We start from the raw sequence: 14,229 nt of genomic DNA, 5'->3' as shown, positions 1-14,229 counted from the left end.
ACCGCGGCTGCTCGGACTGCTGCCTGGTGCACGAGGCCTCCCCGCGCGCGGTTGCAGACGGGTGACGTTTTGGTGCTGCTGTTGCTACCTGTACTAAAGGGCTTATGTTTTAAAACTGGCCTACGTAGCGTTTTTCTATGACTTTCTTTTAACTTTTCCTTTCAAGAATTTTTTTTTCCAAAGTCTTAGGACCCAGATTTCATATGTCTTGTGGGAAACTTTATTCTTAAAAGAGTCCCAAAGGAGTCCCAGGGACCGCTCCAGGGACTTGCTCCTCCCAGGGTCAGTTTCAGGGTCAAAGCAGCGTCTCTCCTCCTGCCCCAGCTGTTCCCTCAGCCGTTTCTTAGGGAATATCAGCGCCCTGTCTTGTGCGATGTTCCCCAGGAGAGACGGGCTGGCAGCTCGTGAGGGAGCAGGCCATCCAAACGCAGCTTGGGAGCTCCCGTTGAAGCTGCAGTGCCCTGCTGTCAGTCCGATCTGCAATCCTATTTTAAATGCGGTTGTTTCCCTGAATATTAGATTGAAGAGAAGAAGGAACCTGTTAATGCCAGGAGTAAATGCTGTAGGGTGAAGCGGGTTTGCAGGAAAGTATCACGAATGGACGTGCGGCTGTGCAGGTGCTGTGCAGCAGCACCAACTCCTGGGGCATCACCACGTGCACGCTGTCTTCAGCCAGCGCGGTGGTGCAAACTGAGAATAACCCGGTAGCGACTGCGGTGTCTGCGCCGCCCCAGTGCAGCGCTTGGAGCAGAGCGCCTGACGCTGTTGCTGGGAGAGGGGGGCTTTCCGGGGAGTCGCTGTCTGCGGGGTGGCAGGAACGACTGGAGGTCCCGTGCCCCGTCCTCTCCCTCCTCCAGGGCTTGTACCACGGACCAGAACATCTCGCTGCAGGTCTTCAGTCGTCTTCCTGTCTGGAGCGCTTCAAACGGTGCTCGGAGAAGCACTGAGGCAGCCTCATTTGAACCTTCTTGTGCGTAATGAAATCGATTATTTGACGCTTTTGTGGGAATCAATGACACGTCTATGTGCTGCTGCCTAATAGCCTCTGCGAGAGCTTGTCAGGCTGCTGGTGCCGAGGGTTTTTTCCAGCAAGCCTCTTCCTAGCGACTGTGTCCCGGCAGCATCTGCCATGCCCTGAAAGTCGAGTGGTTTGTCTTAATTCTGGCTGGTGCTTGGAGCGAACCAGACCCTGAGAAAAGATTAGTCTTTCTTTGATACAGCAGAGCTGGGCCTCTGCGGTTGGCTTCCCTCTGCACCCAGCCTGCGATGAATAGTAAGTGACAGTTAGAATAATTTCTCTGCAAGAAGAATATCTCATTTATTTTCATTCATTTCGATTCAAGAGAGAGAAGCTTGTTCCCTCGAACCAGTTTCCTCTCAATGAGCTTTTTTTTTTTTTTTTCTTTTTTCTGGAGGCTGTTGATTTTTCTTGCAATTTCTTGCTAATGGAGGATAATGGACTCGACACAATGGCTGCCAGCTGGACAGCTGGGAGCTGCGCTCCGCTCCTTCCCCAAGAACATTCCTGACGATTAACCTCATTCTCACTTTTGCAAACATGCCTCAAACTCGCTTAGCAGTCATCTGCTGACACGGAGCGTTTCGGGTAATGATAAGCAAATTGAGCTGAAGCACCGGAGACTTCGTAATTGCATGAGAGGAGCTGGAGCAAGAGGTTGCTGGGGTTTGGACGTCCCAGGCTGTTGGACAAGGGTAGAGCCAGGTATTCAGTTCCTGCCTGTTCTCACTAGACTCCTCCATCTCGTTTTCTGGGAATGGCAACACTGTGAAGGAGTTCCTTCTCGGTAGGTTTCCAGATGACACGGTAGGGAACGTAGCAGGTGGTGCGCTCGGCTGCGTCGGAGAGCTCGCTGAGCCGGTGTCGGCCCTGCTCCCGGGGCAGCCGGAGCCTGGGCTGCTGCGTCCCGGCGCTCCGACCCCCAACCCGGCGCTCCGGTCCCCCAGCCCAGCCGCCTCCGCCGGTGGCGTGATGGAGGTGGACTGGGCCTGTGGAAAGTGGTGGCGAGGAAGGCGCGTGAGAAATAAGAGGCTTGAAACGCCAGTGTAAAGCAGCAAGGCGAGTCTTATTCTAGTCCTTAATTTTATTTGCGTGAGTTGTTGCTGTGTCTTGGTTTTCCTCCCCAGAGAAAGCTGGCTTCTCTCTGGTTAGTATAGCCGTTCGAACATATTGATTTGCAAATCACCCTAATCTTTACACTAACTATGGTGCTTCTGCTCATGGGAAGATACGTTATGAATGTTTATTTAAGCAGTTGGATAGCTTCATATAAATACATTCAAGTTTTAGTTTTTGCATGTAGGAAAAGGGATGTGATATTTTTATGAACATATGATTATTTTATATTATTTTGATTTGTATCAAACTGCATTTGGATGGGAGCTGAAATTCAATTAAAATTAAAGCAAAATAACATTTTTAAATTGTGTCTTTATCACTTAAATAAATGTTCCTTAAATATACTGGATACAGAAGAGGAAAAGTAATTTATCAGTATATATCTTTTGTATTTAAAGCTGACTGATCTTTTAAACAAAGGAAGATTTGGTCTGCGTTAGTGGTTCTCATCACAAATTCTCAGAGGTATTTAGATGCCAGAAAATAAGAAAGTATCTAGTGAAGTTTTAAAATTGCCTGAGCGGTTTAGGCATCTGTTTAGCTCCCCTTGATTTCAGTGGGAGTCTGACATTTGCTCTCTTCTCTTCATGTCTAGTCACCTTAATACATTTGGAAACCTGGCTCCAAATCCTTGAAGTTCTTAGAATAATGAGATCTCATTCCTTTCCCACCAGGGTTTTATTCATAGATTGGGTGAGAAAAGCAAGCTTCCTAACTTTCTCAGCTCTCAAATCTTCTTTCGGCTGTGAGTGAATCAGTGCAAATAACAAGGAAAATATACTCTCTGTGTTTCTAGCTAAAATGAAATGAAAAACAATCACATGGAAAAGCTTTCTGTGCTGCATAAACTGAAAAACCAACATGGAAAAACGTAAATACCACCATTTGCTTCATTGGGCGAACTGGATATAATGTCCCCAGTCATGGGACACTGTTGTGACATATAGTCATTTAAGTTGATTTCAAAAGCTAAATACGTTTTGTTTCTGATTCTAAACATTATTCAGAAAAAGCAGCCTTTAAGTCATGACTATTGGCATAAAGACCATTTAATCAATACCTTTTGTAAAATGCCTGTAAGTACGGACCTTACCATAAGTTGTCATGCTGCAAACTCAGTTTTAAACGTGTATTTTTAAGCTGAGAGATGCCTTTAGTGTAACCGAAATATTATTTAAACGAAAAAATTGAAGCTGACGTGAAGCCGTGGTGTGTCATGAGCCTTCGTGGACACCCATGAGGCCGCTGCCCAGGTTTGCTGTGATGATCGGGGTGCGTGTGGGCTCCCTGCCTTGTCCCCTGCGCGAGGAGGGAGCTGGTGGGGACGGCCGGCCGCGGGTGGTGATCACAGCGTGCCTCTGGCTATGCCAAGAAGTGCAGGTTTGATTTTGGTTAAATTGTTTGGTCGGGCCTGTGCAATGTTTTTGACCTTGGTATCGGTCCAGCCTTGCTTGCATTAGATTTGCCTGCACCGAATCGCTGGGAACGGGCCCGTTTGACTAAACCCAGCAGGAACCGTAGCTTTACGCTGCGGACAACCGGTGAGAGGAGACGGCGCCTCTCTCCTGTTTTGGACACGCGTCGCAGAGCAGGGGTTATTTCACAGAGGTTCCCCAGGTCTGCTTGCCAGTCCTTTTCCAGAGGTCCTAAAACAAAGCCAGGATGTGCTGGGAATGAGCAGGAACTTTAACTTGGTGTCTTAACTCTCTGGTTGTTAGCCTGCGAAGGCAAGATGCATGAGGGGCCTTCAAGGGCGAGAGTTCCTGGATCTTGATGCATTGGTTTGAAGGGTGTAGTGACTAAGATATCTTAACTGGCAATTTCATGTTCTTTTGCATAATCCCATTTCTGTTATTTCCCAGACCTGACTGTTGGTATAGCCCTGTATACCTATTTGGGAAGTAGCGGAGTGCCTCCCAAGGATTTGCATATAGAAATGGCTCTCTCTGTGGTCATAGAAATATTTAACTCAACTGGAACAATGTATTTTTATCTAACTTGATTCTGGAAAACAGCTTAATTGATTTAGTTGTCCACTTCTCCATTGGCAAAGGATAAGAAACCAAAAACTGTTTTATAATGGGAAACATAGGGAAGCTTTTGTAAGTACTACTGCTCTCTGTGCCTGAAGTCAAACTACTCTAGCCCCTCAAGCGACTGCTTGGTTGCTCAGAAGGCAGGTCCAAACCCTCTTTCTTTTGGCAGTGAAGCTGGCTTAAGGTGACCCTGCTCCTGGCTGCTAGTTCCTGTCTCCTGCCACGCTTCATTGCTTCAGTTGCACAAGCACAGCTCTTAGTAAGTCCATGCTATAACCTGATCGGTGACATGATCTAGGTTACAAAAGACTTTTTCTTTTTTGTGCCTTTCCTTGCAATGCCTTGTTTCAGATTCATTTGTAAGTGGAGCAAGGCTGTCGTGTCGTCTAAATTCTGGGTATGGAATTCCTGTAACGTCATAACATTGCAGTTCTGGTAAATGGTCTTTTTCGTTGTTTGTTCTTGGTTTTGTTAGGCATTTTGGTTGTTCACTGAGGCCTAGGACCAAACTCAAAGGAACAAAACTGGACAAGCAATGATCAGAAGTCACTTTGCCTTCACCTTGTCCTTCTCCGTTGGTTTTTAAGTTTGTGAATGGCAGTGAACTCCTAACTCAGGCACTGAACTGCACATCTTGGGCACACTGCCGTGCAAAGCAGCAGCTATAAACTGATGGAAAGAGAGAACATTCTTCTATGTAAAATTTAACTGGTTAAGTCTGTGGACTTGACAAATTATTTTTGAAGCTTTGCTATAGATTTGGTGTGAAAACTCGGATAGGTGAACTTTATTCTTTGTTCTTCATTTGGAAAGTCAAGATAGTAATTGATTACCCCCAAGGTAAATTCCATGCGTGAGCCCGTTAATGCTTGCATGGTATGTGGGAACTGTGATGAGAAGCAGGCATCTACAGAGAAAGAAGGCAAATCCCAGAATCAGGGATGCCTGCCTCTGCATACTCCTTTTACTCATACATTTTTTCTTCAGTTTCCTTTTTAAATATAAAAGCTTCCGTTAAAGTTGACATACTGCATCAACTTCCTGGTATCAAAACTTATGTTTTAAATTCCTGAGCACCTCGAATAATAGAAGTACGTTCCAGCACACTGCTAGTGGGCACTGATGGTCTGGGTAAGCCGTGTTCCTGGAACTGCAGAACTTTGAATTACTATCTGAAACGTGTTTAATAACAACATGAAAGTGAAATTGTCACGAACCACTGTTGCGTATGCGGAGGTGCAGGGTTCGCCTTTGGGGGCACTCGGAGTTTTGCCATAGACTTCTCTGCAGTAGGATTTTGCCCTGGTGCTTGGAGAAAGCCTTTCCGGGTGGATGGGACGTTGACAGAGGGTGGGAAAGAAGGAAGCTGGCGGGGAGGGGTTTGCTCAGCTAAGTGAGGGTTTTCTGTATCGCGTTGTATGTCGGTCAGTGGGCACATGTGTGCTTTGATTAGCATTGGAGATCCTAGTGGGACGTGGACGGGAAGCCAGCTGAGGTCCCAGCTGCTGCTGGGTGGAGAGGAGAGCCTGCAGAAGACGCGTCTGCGTTGCGGGAGGCCCCAGGGAGGATTTTGGCTCAGCGGCCCCAGGGCAGCGGTGATGAGGGAGACGAGGTTGTCCTCCGCGAGCGTGTGCTGCCATCCTGTGGAGCGAGGCGTCGTCGGGGAGCGGGAGCGGGATGCGCAGCGCCGTGGGGAGCCCTGCGGCAGGTGCCGCGGTGGGCAGGAGGTGCTTGCGGAGAGAGGGTGGACGGCGGCGGGCCGACTGGAGAGCAGCAGCGCGTGGGGTGGCGCCTGGCAGGACGCCGTGCCGCACGGGATCGCTTCCCTTGCTGGCTTCCATCCCCAAACGTCCTGTGTCCACCGACGTTGGTTTGTCTCCACCAACGCGGTTGTTATGGGGACTGACGCTGCCGTTGGCATCACCTGGACGCACCTGACATCACCTAAACGCTCCGTGGCATTAATTCCACGTTGCAGGAAAGCCAGTCGCCGCAGCAGCAGGGTGTGCGGGGAGAAGGCGGTCAACGCAGAAGGACAACCCTGCCCTGCCCTGGGCATGCCAGCCCTTCGCGGTGGCTAGGTCAGTGCTCCTCCAGAAATCCTGTGCTGTTTGGACGGAGGCGAGAGACTTCGGGGGGGGATAATGGCCTTGCAGGCAGCACTCGCGTGGCTTCAGCAGGGTCATTCGTGGAGCATCGTTCATTGAGTTAGGTTTGGGCGCTTTGCTGCCAATAAGCCGCCATTAAGAGGGGAGGGGAAAGGACATATGGACAAACACGAGTGGGAAGAACGGGGTTAACTCTGCACAGCTGAGTCGTGCTTGGAAAGAGGAACGTTTTTGTGGTCACATCCTAGAAGTGGCTGCTGGAGTTGTCAAGTCCGCTCCTTGCTGGTGCTGGTATGCAGCTGTGACTTCTTTGAGTGTTGCAGTATTTATGGAAATAGCTGAAGAGATGTTGAAATGGGCACTGGGAGGTGGATTTTGCTTTAGTTACTTAAGGAGCGAGGGGAGATTTTTGGGGAGGGGTAACACGTGACGGTGAGGTCCAAGGGAACGTCTCGCCGTCGGAAAAGGCAAAGTTTGTGCCCTGCAGCAACTGATGCTTGTTCCCCTTTCGCCACGCTCGCAACGCAAGCGTTCATGCTGTGAGAATCACTTACCCTTCCGGCAAACATCTCCACCCCCTCCCAATGCCGGAGACCTGACCTTTTTTCGCTCTTCAAGCGACTCCTCGTTGCGAGTGCGTCGGCGCTGTCCTGCTGTGCTGCTGGGTTTGTTTTGGCCGCCCCATCGGCGGCTGGCTGGTTTCTCCACCGGCAGCGGTCGAAGGGACGCGGTGGGGCGCATCCGGTGAGGAGCGAGGCCGTGGGGAAGGGGGAGCAGGACTGCGCCTCCGCACTGAGGGGATGAGGCCGCGGCATCAGCCGCCTCCAGCTAATGCCTGGCTTTACCTCTTTGCTCTCGACGATTCCCTGGCCGCGCTGCCGTCCCCGGGGACGTTAGGAGCGGTGAACTTTGTGGCTGAATTGCACTTTGTGGCTTTGTGCTTCCGACTGTGCATTTTTGCAGCATTGACATCTCTGCCCAGGTCTGCGTATGACTCTGCAGACGTTCAGAGCAAGCGTTTTTGGCGCTAGCTGAAGCACAGCAGATCTGCATCACCGTAATGCTTTGCCTGAGTTAATTAACCCTGCCGAGATGGCATAACATTGCAGGGGGTAGTGCACTAAAATGGCTAGATAATTTTGAATACATGGTATGGCTTGTTCATGATATCAATCCACGGTGCTGATTTTAGAAAAAAGTGCTTTATATTTTGGGTTTGGTTATGTAGACTAACCATACAGAGAATGAATTTGGTTTAAATCAGGTTCACAGCCCAACACTAATTTGTCTCATGCTTAGAAAGTCTCATTTTGGTAGTGTTTTCTGTCTAATTTCCCACCACTGTCTCCTCAACATGCTAGAGAAACAGCAGAGATGAACTTTGTGGGTCCCAACTTTTGGGATTTGCAGACTGCTCTGTAGAGTTGGTTCTAAAAGTGCTATTAAGTTTTTCCCTTTTGAAAATTAAAATTTGAAAAAAATCAAAATATTGCACAAAATAATATGTGATTTTTTTTGTTGTTGTTTTTTAAGAAGTCTTTGAGAAGACTCAGAAATGTTTCAGCATCCTGTTTGGTATTCTTGGATTTTTTTTTTCCTATTTTTCAACTGGAAAATCTTACAATGAAATTTGAAGTGAACCACTTTGATGGAATTCATTTTGTCTCATGGAAGAGTTCACTTTTCTATGTCCAGTTAGGGGGAAATGTTAAAACTTGAGCTTTTTCATAGGGTGGGAAATCTGCTTTGCTCAGAAGTGTTCAGCCAACTATGGATTGGTTCTAGAACGGTTCCTCGACCAGTGATGGCAGCCTGACTGGTTGGTAAAAGCTTTTCCTGAAGAGCTGCCTCCATTAATTGCGCAGTATTTCTGCTGTGTCAAGCACTTTCTAGAGTCACTTCCCTAAGCCGACTGCTGCAAGGTTTGATGAAATGAGCTCAAAGAAAAAAAAAATATAAGCCTGCTCATGAAGCTCTGAAAAACTGGATTGGAAATGTGTGAAATGGGTGTGTTCGCACTGTAGTTCATCCAAGTGCTGCCTGCCTGGGGTAGAGTTGTAATTTCTAGGTCTATTCATTATTGTGAAATTTGTTAAAATAATATGTTTGTCATGTATAGCTACCCAAAAGAGAAAAAGAAAGGGGGGGGGGGAAATCCCCAGAAACAACCTGGTAGACTTAAAAGAGAGACTTTTGATTATTCATTCCCCTCAGGAGAGCAGATTTAGTCTCTGGCCCAAGATAGAAAATTATATCAACCATAAAACAGTTTCACAGCAGACAGTATGACGGCCACACTCATTGCCCCGTACAACAACAGTCAGTGTTCGAGGAGCTTGGTCTTCCTTCCTGATTGTTTCAAGTCCAACAGGCAGATAGGTTATATCCCTTTGCAATGAGGTTGGGCCACAAAACACAGTAGACATGTAAAACCCTGGGCGGTACGTTTTACCTTTGTTAGCTTGCTGCTTAGCAGGCAGTTGACACACCACCCTCCATAGCAAGCACTGCACCGTCTCGCTGAAGAATGTGTTAAATTTACATGGCTGACGATGAGCGTCACAGCTGTGCACGAACCAAAAATGTGCGTTAGCAGGGAGGGTGGGTGGTTGTCCGTGGGCATCTGGGGGGCGAAGGGTGGTGGCCGTCAGCCCTGACGGTTTGCATGAAATGATCCAGCGATCTCCAGCCCTGAGGGGTGGGAGGGAAAGAGCATGTCCTGTGCAGATTTGCAGCATGCCCTCTAATAGGTTCAGGGGTCTGGGAATAAATATGTGCCCTGGTTTCTGGTGGGTGCTGTCCCATTGTTCTTGCTGGTTGCCTTGAGTCTCCTGAATGGGCATGTTCCTCTCGTGGCTCCTTTCCCCTTATGGGGGTGTTAACACTGTGTATTGTGTGTTTTCCTGGGATGTCATGACTGCAGGCAAATCTGAAGAAGTTCATGGAGTACGTGCAAATGCTAAATGCGGAGAAGGTCTGCAGACTCCTGGAGAAGGGCCTGGACCCCAACTTTCATGATCCGGATACTGGAGGTGAGATTAGCTTCTCCAGAGAGGGGAGGATGACAGAACGTGGTTAGGGGAGAAAGTGTCTAGGGGATGCAGTGGGATTTTGAGGGAATGGTTGTTTCGGAGGGGCTGTAGCAAATGTTATTGTCTGAAATGTAAGGTTTGGGACAGAGGGGTAGGAAGTTGAATTTCTCAGGAATGTGTCTTCATATGATTCTTGGGTCTTGGAGGCCTTGGGATATGAAATTACAAAAGGTTCTTGGCAGAAGGTAGTGTGGGGGAAAAGGTGCATAGTCCGGGAATGTGGGATAAGATAAAAGAATTGTGGGACTGTGCATCTGTTGATCTGGGATTCTGGGGAGGATGAGGCTGTCTCTGGGATTGGCAAGCTGGATGAATATATATTGCAGCCTGAGGAACTGTTCATGAAGCAGTGAGAAGATTTAAGAAATATTTTGGGGAAAGGAAAATGAAATCTTGGCTTCTGTGTTCCTCAAAATTTTTCAGTCTAAATGAGAATAAAATTCACCCTAAAGAGGCCAGATCTCTAGAACGCTTGCTGTTGAGTTGTACGTGTGCTCCTGGATGTAAGAAGTGGGAATGACTCCAGTGTGTTTTTCTTTACTGACTTTGTAATGTGAGAGAACCTCTCCCCATTCCTGTGTTTGTGGAGCCTCGTAGGGCTGTTCTGAAAGACGAGTTACTACTTCTATTGTTTCTGTTTTATAATAATGCAGTTTATTAGTGTTTAGTGTAGCGAGTTGGACTCGTGCGTGTGTTAATCATGGGCACGTTTCCAACCCATGAGCAGTCTCCAGTCTGATTAATTTGCTCTGTGCTTCTGGTTGAGTTGGATGCTTTTTCAGGTCGGTTCTGAAATGCTGGCTACCTCTGCACTAGTAATTGAATGTGTGCAGGCCACTCTTTGGCACCGAGATCAGCTGGCACAGTATGGTGGCTTTCCTACTGTTAACCTCTCTTGTCCTCTCAGATAAGGTGGCTGTGTCCAGACTGCCTTTTGGGAACAGTCCTTGGCCTGTGCCAGCTCCCGAACTGGGAAAGTGTAAAGTGGTTCAGCCAAACCCTGGCAAGGACCATTCAAATAGTGCCCAGGAATGTTTATATTGTTTAATTCACTGGTGTAGCTGCTGTGTCTGAGCCTGCTGGACTATTGTGACAAATTGCTGCTTGTATGAAAAATAAACTGTTAATACATGCGAGTGTGTTCACTATCTGTCCTGGAGCACAGCCAAACTGCTCAATTCTGGTTGGTTTTGTTTTTTGTCTGAGACCTTACAAATGTTTTGTAGGATCTTTCTTTCTAAAGGAAGTCCTTCATGCTTCTGAAGTTGATTCAGCTTTCCAAAGTATATTATATTGTGGAGTGCAGTGTGTTGCTTGAAAGGGTCTTGGGAAAGTTTTGGATCTGATATGGTTTCAACCTGGATGTTATTTCACAGAAGAGTATATGATTATGGGAGCAGGCTCTTGAGTACTGAAAAGACTTCCAAATATAGAGGGGGAAGAAGAAAAAAACGGATCCAACTAGTCAAGTGGATCTGGTTCAGAACTGAAGGCAAAATCACAGGGGATGTTATGAGATGTGAAAATAGAGCACTGGAACAGAATGGGTCTTGGGACACCTCACTTTCAGAGTCCTAATTCTTGTGCAAAACCACTTTATTACTACTTGCTTTACAACGTTTCCTGTGCTTCAAAGAATGACATAAAACTGCCTTTCAGAATTCATGGAATCTTAGAATTTAAGACCACATGGGACTATTATGCCATCTAATTTGACCTCCTGTATATTGCTGGATCCTTGTCACCCTGTGTGGCGTCCAAGTGTGTGTGTGTGTGTTTTAAGCAAAGCTTAAACATATTTTCCAGAAAGTCATCAATCTTGATTCAAAGACTTCAAGGAACAGAGGATCCATGCCTTTCCTTCATTATTTGGTTAATCATCTACACTGTTTAAAATTCGTATATCATTTAAATTTGTATGCTTCAGCTTCCGGCTTTCGTTATACTTTATCTTCAAGATTAAAGAGCACATTAGTACCTGGTATGCCTTCATATGAAGGTATTTATACATGGTAATCAAGTCAACATTCAGTCTTCCTTTTGCTAAATTAAAGGGAGGCTGAACTCCTTCAGCTTTTCATCTGAAGGTATTTTCTCCAGTTTTCCTATCGTTTTTGTGGTTCATGTATCACTACTCCATTTTTAAAAGGTTTTTAAGAACGCAGGTACCAGGGCAGCCTGCGTATCCCAGTACCACTCTCATCATGAACAGAGATGCAGTTATTCCTTCTGGTCCTTGCTGTCCAGCATCCCGGGGCCACATTAGCGCTTGCAAGGCTGCAACCTTGTGGGGAGCATTGGGGTGTGCTGCCTGCCTCACAGAGAAGGGGCCCAAGGTGTTCACCCCTCCTGTTCCTGCTCCTGCATCACAGTCCTGTCCTCTGCCTTCTGCTGGGGTTTGTTTGGCTCGTGTGAGCTGGATCATAGCTAAACCACTAGAAAGTGCCTTGTTTGGGGGGTTTGTTTGCTTGTTTTGGAAAGGTTGTTTTGTGCCCGTTTGACTTCCCTGCACAGCTTGAGCTGGAACATGGAAACAGCAAAGTGGGAACCAATCTGCTCCTTCCAGGGCTGCTGGCCACAGCAGCGCTTATGGCGAGGGTCAGGTTTCACCTGTGGAGACAGGAGAACTTTGCAAAGCTGTGACTTCCTAGAGCACAGCCACCACTGGCAGTGCAGGACAGTCCACCTTCTCTTCCCCAAAAGGTAGTATTCACCCTGGGCTCCTCTGAAGATGCATCCTGTGGGATTACAATGTGACCCAAATGTCTTCTGGTTCTGGGATTGCCCTTTCCTGACTGGTCTTTGGCAATCTTCCCAGCTTTGTATCGCCTGCAAATCTCATCAAATGATCAATATGTTTATTTCAAGATAACTGATGAAAATGTAGAGTCAAATCCAACACCTCAAAGAATTGGAAGTACCCACACGTTTGACCACATTCCCCAATGACCACTGATTCCTACTCTTTAGCTGGATTTTAATTCATTTAGAACACGCTTAACTGACATTTTATACTGCTAGTTTGTAATGTCATGTAGGACTCAGCTGAACACGAGTCTTACATCAATACAGCTATCTGCATCAATCAAACTTGTAACTTATCAAGGGAAAGAATTAGGAGTGAGTAGCAAGACCTATTTTTGGTAAAACCTGATTGCCTGATATTAATGATACAGCTATTCTTTAATGCTGTGTCAATTAAATTCCAAACAAATGTTCCCAGCATTTTTCCAGGGTGAGTATTATTTTTCTGGCTGGTGGATTCATGGATCATCCTACTACCCCTTTTTGAACACTGGCCCAACACTGGTATTCTTCTAGTCTTTTGGAATGTTCCAGTACTTCAAAATGTATTAAAACTGAACATCATTGTACCAGGAAGATCTCCAGGGAGAAGTTAAGGATTTTTGGCATGAGTTACCCGAGTTTGAATAAATTGATTATGTCTAGTAGATGTTGTATATCATCCATTTTATTTGTTAATGAAATGGAAAATATTTTATTTCCAAGGCAGCAAGATTAAAAATAAATTATTGGTCATTTTGCTGTCTGTGTTTATTAGCAATTATACACTATCTGCCTAGTGACTGGCTTGTACTCGTGCTAAGAAATCTTTTCTGTCTTATGTGTTTTACACAACAGCGACAAAACTCCTCTCTGATAGTCCTTTGCCATGCCAAGCATGGATTTCTTTACTCCTGTGTCATTAGTTCTTGTTATTGCCCCTCATTTCCTAATTTTCACTTTATATTGATCGCTATCTTTTTCATCATGTCCTGTTATTACAGTTTTCTTTGTTTGTAACCGCCGTCTTTACTTCACTGCTGAACTGGACTGAGCAGGAAGTAATAGTTCTCCTCTTGATTTATGGAAATGTAGTTTGGGTTGCACACATTATTTTTCAAGAACATCCAGTCATCTTTTACTTCTTTCTTTCTATTTTAAATTTCCCTGTTTTCCCATAATCAGTTTCCTAATCTAATTTTCCTTGGTTGATTCCCTTCGGAAGTGTCAAAGATTGAAATGTCTGGTTGGAATTTTCCTCTTTCTGTGTAGTCCTTAGTTGACTAGACAATAGTCAAGTATTTTGCTACAAAATAGCATTCTTTTACATTGGAACAAAGCAATATCTGTAGAAAAGTGATCAGTTTTCCTTTTTCAGAAAATGAAATGGTGTTTTATTGCTGGCCGTGTTGGACATCCAGCATTTCTTTCAAGTTAAAGTTGCCATGATAGTACAAGGTTTAATTTGTATGACTTGGAGATGAACACTACAAGGTTAATGCATTTCTTCTTTAGTGGTCTGTAACAAAATCTTACAAAGGACCTTTTCACTTGTTACTTAGGACGCTGATGTATATGCATTCAAGATACTGTTCTGAATCATCAGTAGACATGTAATAGATGATGGGATTTTAATGTAAACTGTTTTTCTAGTCCTCATTGCCCACTCATTACTTTCTCATTCTAATAACAATCAGGTGTTTTTAATATTCTAAAATGGTATAATTGTCTGTAGGTTTCAGTAATGACAGTTATATCAAAATTCCTATTACCAGTAAAAGTGGTCTGCATCCTTTTTCTTGTTATCCAGTCCCCTAGCATTTTGAAGTGAACAAAGAGGAAGAAAACTCTTCCTCACATTCTTTATTAAATAGGTTTAATTACTTTTGACATGGTGCATTTGTGCTGCATTTCCCTCTTCAGAATCATTTCACTTGTGTTCTTAGTTTAATGCCTTTCTAATTGTTCTACCTATTTCTCAGCCAAGATCATTATCTCACCTCTCTGTGAAATGCAGGTCATTCACTGAGAAAATCTTCTAGAATGGTCCACTGCTCACTAAACCAAAAATT

At 45.6% G+C, this 14,229-nt stretch overlaps 1 protein-coding gene across 12 annotated transcripts in view; it reads left to right on the top strand.

The window, feature by feature from the left end:
• Positions 1–14,229, top strand: part of SHANK3 (SH3 and multiple ankyrin repeat domains 3) — a 376,011-nt gene that overhangs the window by 46,634 nt on the left and 315,148 nt on the right. For all 12 annotated transcript variants that reach the window (XR_010887770.1, XR_010887771.1, XR_010887772.1 and 9 more), the window contains exon 4: positions 9,205–9,313. Coding sequence is in view for 9 of the 12 variants with exons in the window: in XM_067317628.1 (XP_067173729.1) it covers positions 9,205–9,313 (109 nt within the window). In the remaining 3 variants the exon portion in view is untranslated. The remainder of the gene's footprint in view (positions 1–9,204; positions 9,314–14,229) is intronic.

Source organism: Apteryx mantelli, chromosome 1 (genome assembly GCF_036417845.1).
Source record: "Apteryx mantelli isolate bAptMan1 chromosome 1, bAptMan1.hap1, whole genome shotgun sequence".
NCBI classification, from domain to species: Eukaryota; Metazoa; Chordata; class Aves; order Apterygiformes; family Apterygidae; genus Apteryx; species Apteryx mantelli.
Note: the sequence above shows the minus strand (reverse complement) of the source record. Positions and strands in the feature narration are given on the sequence as shown.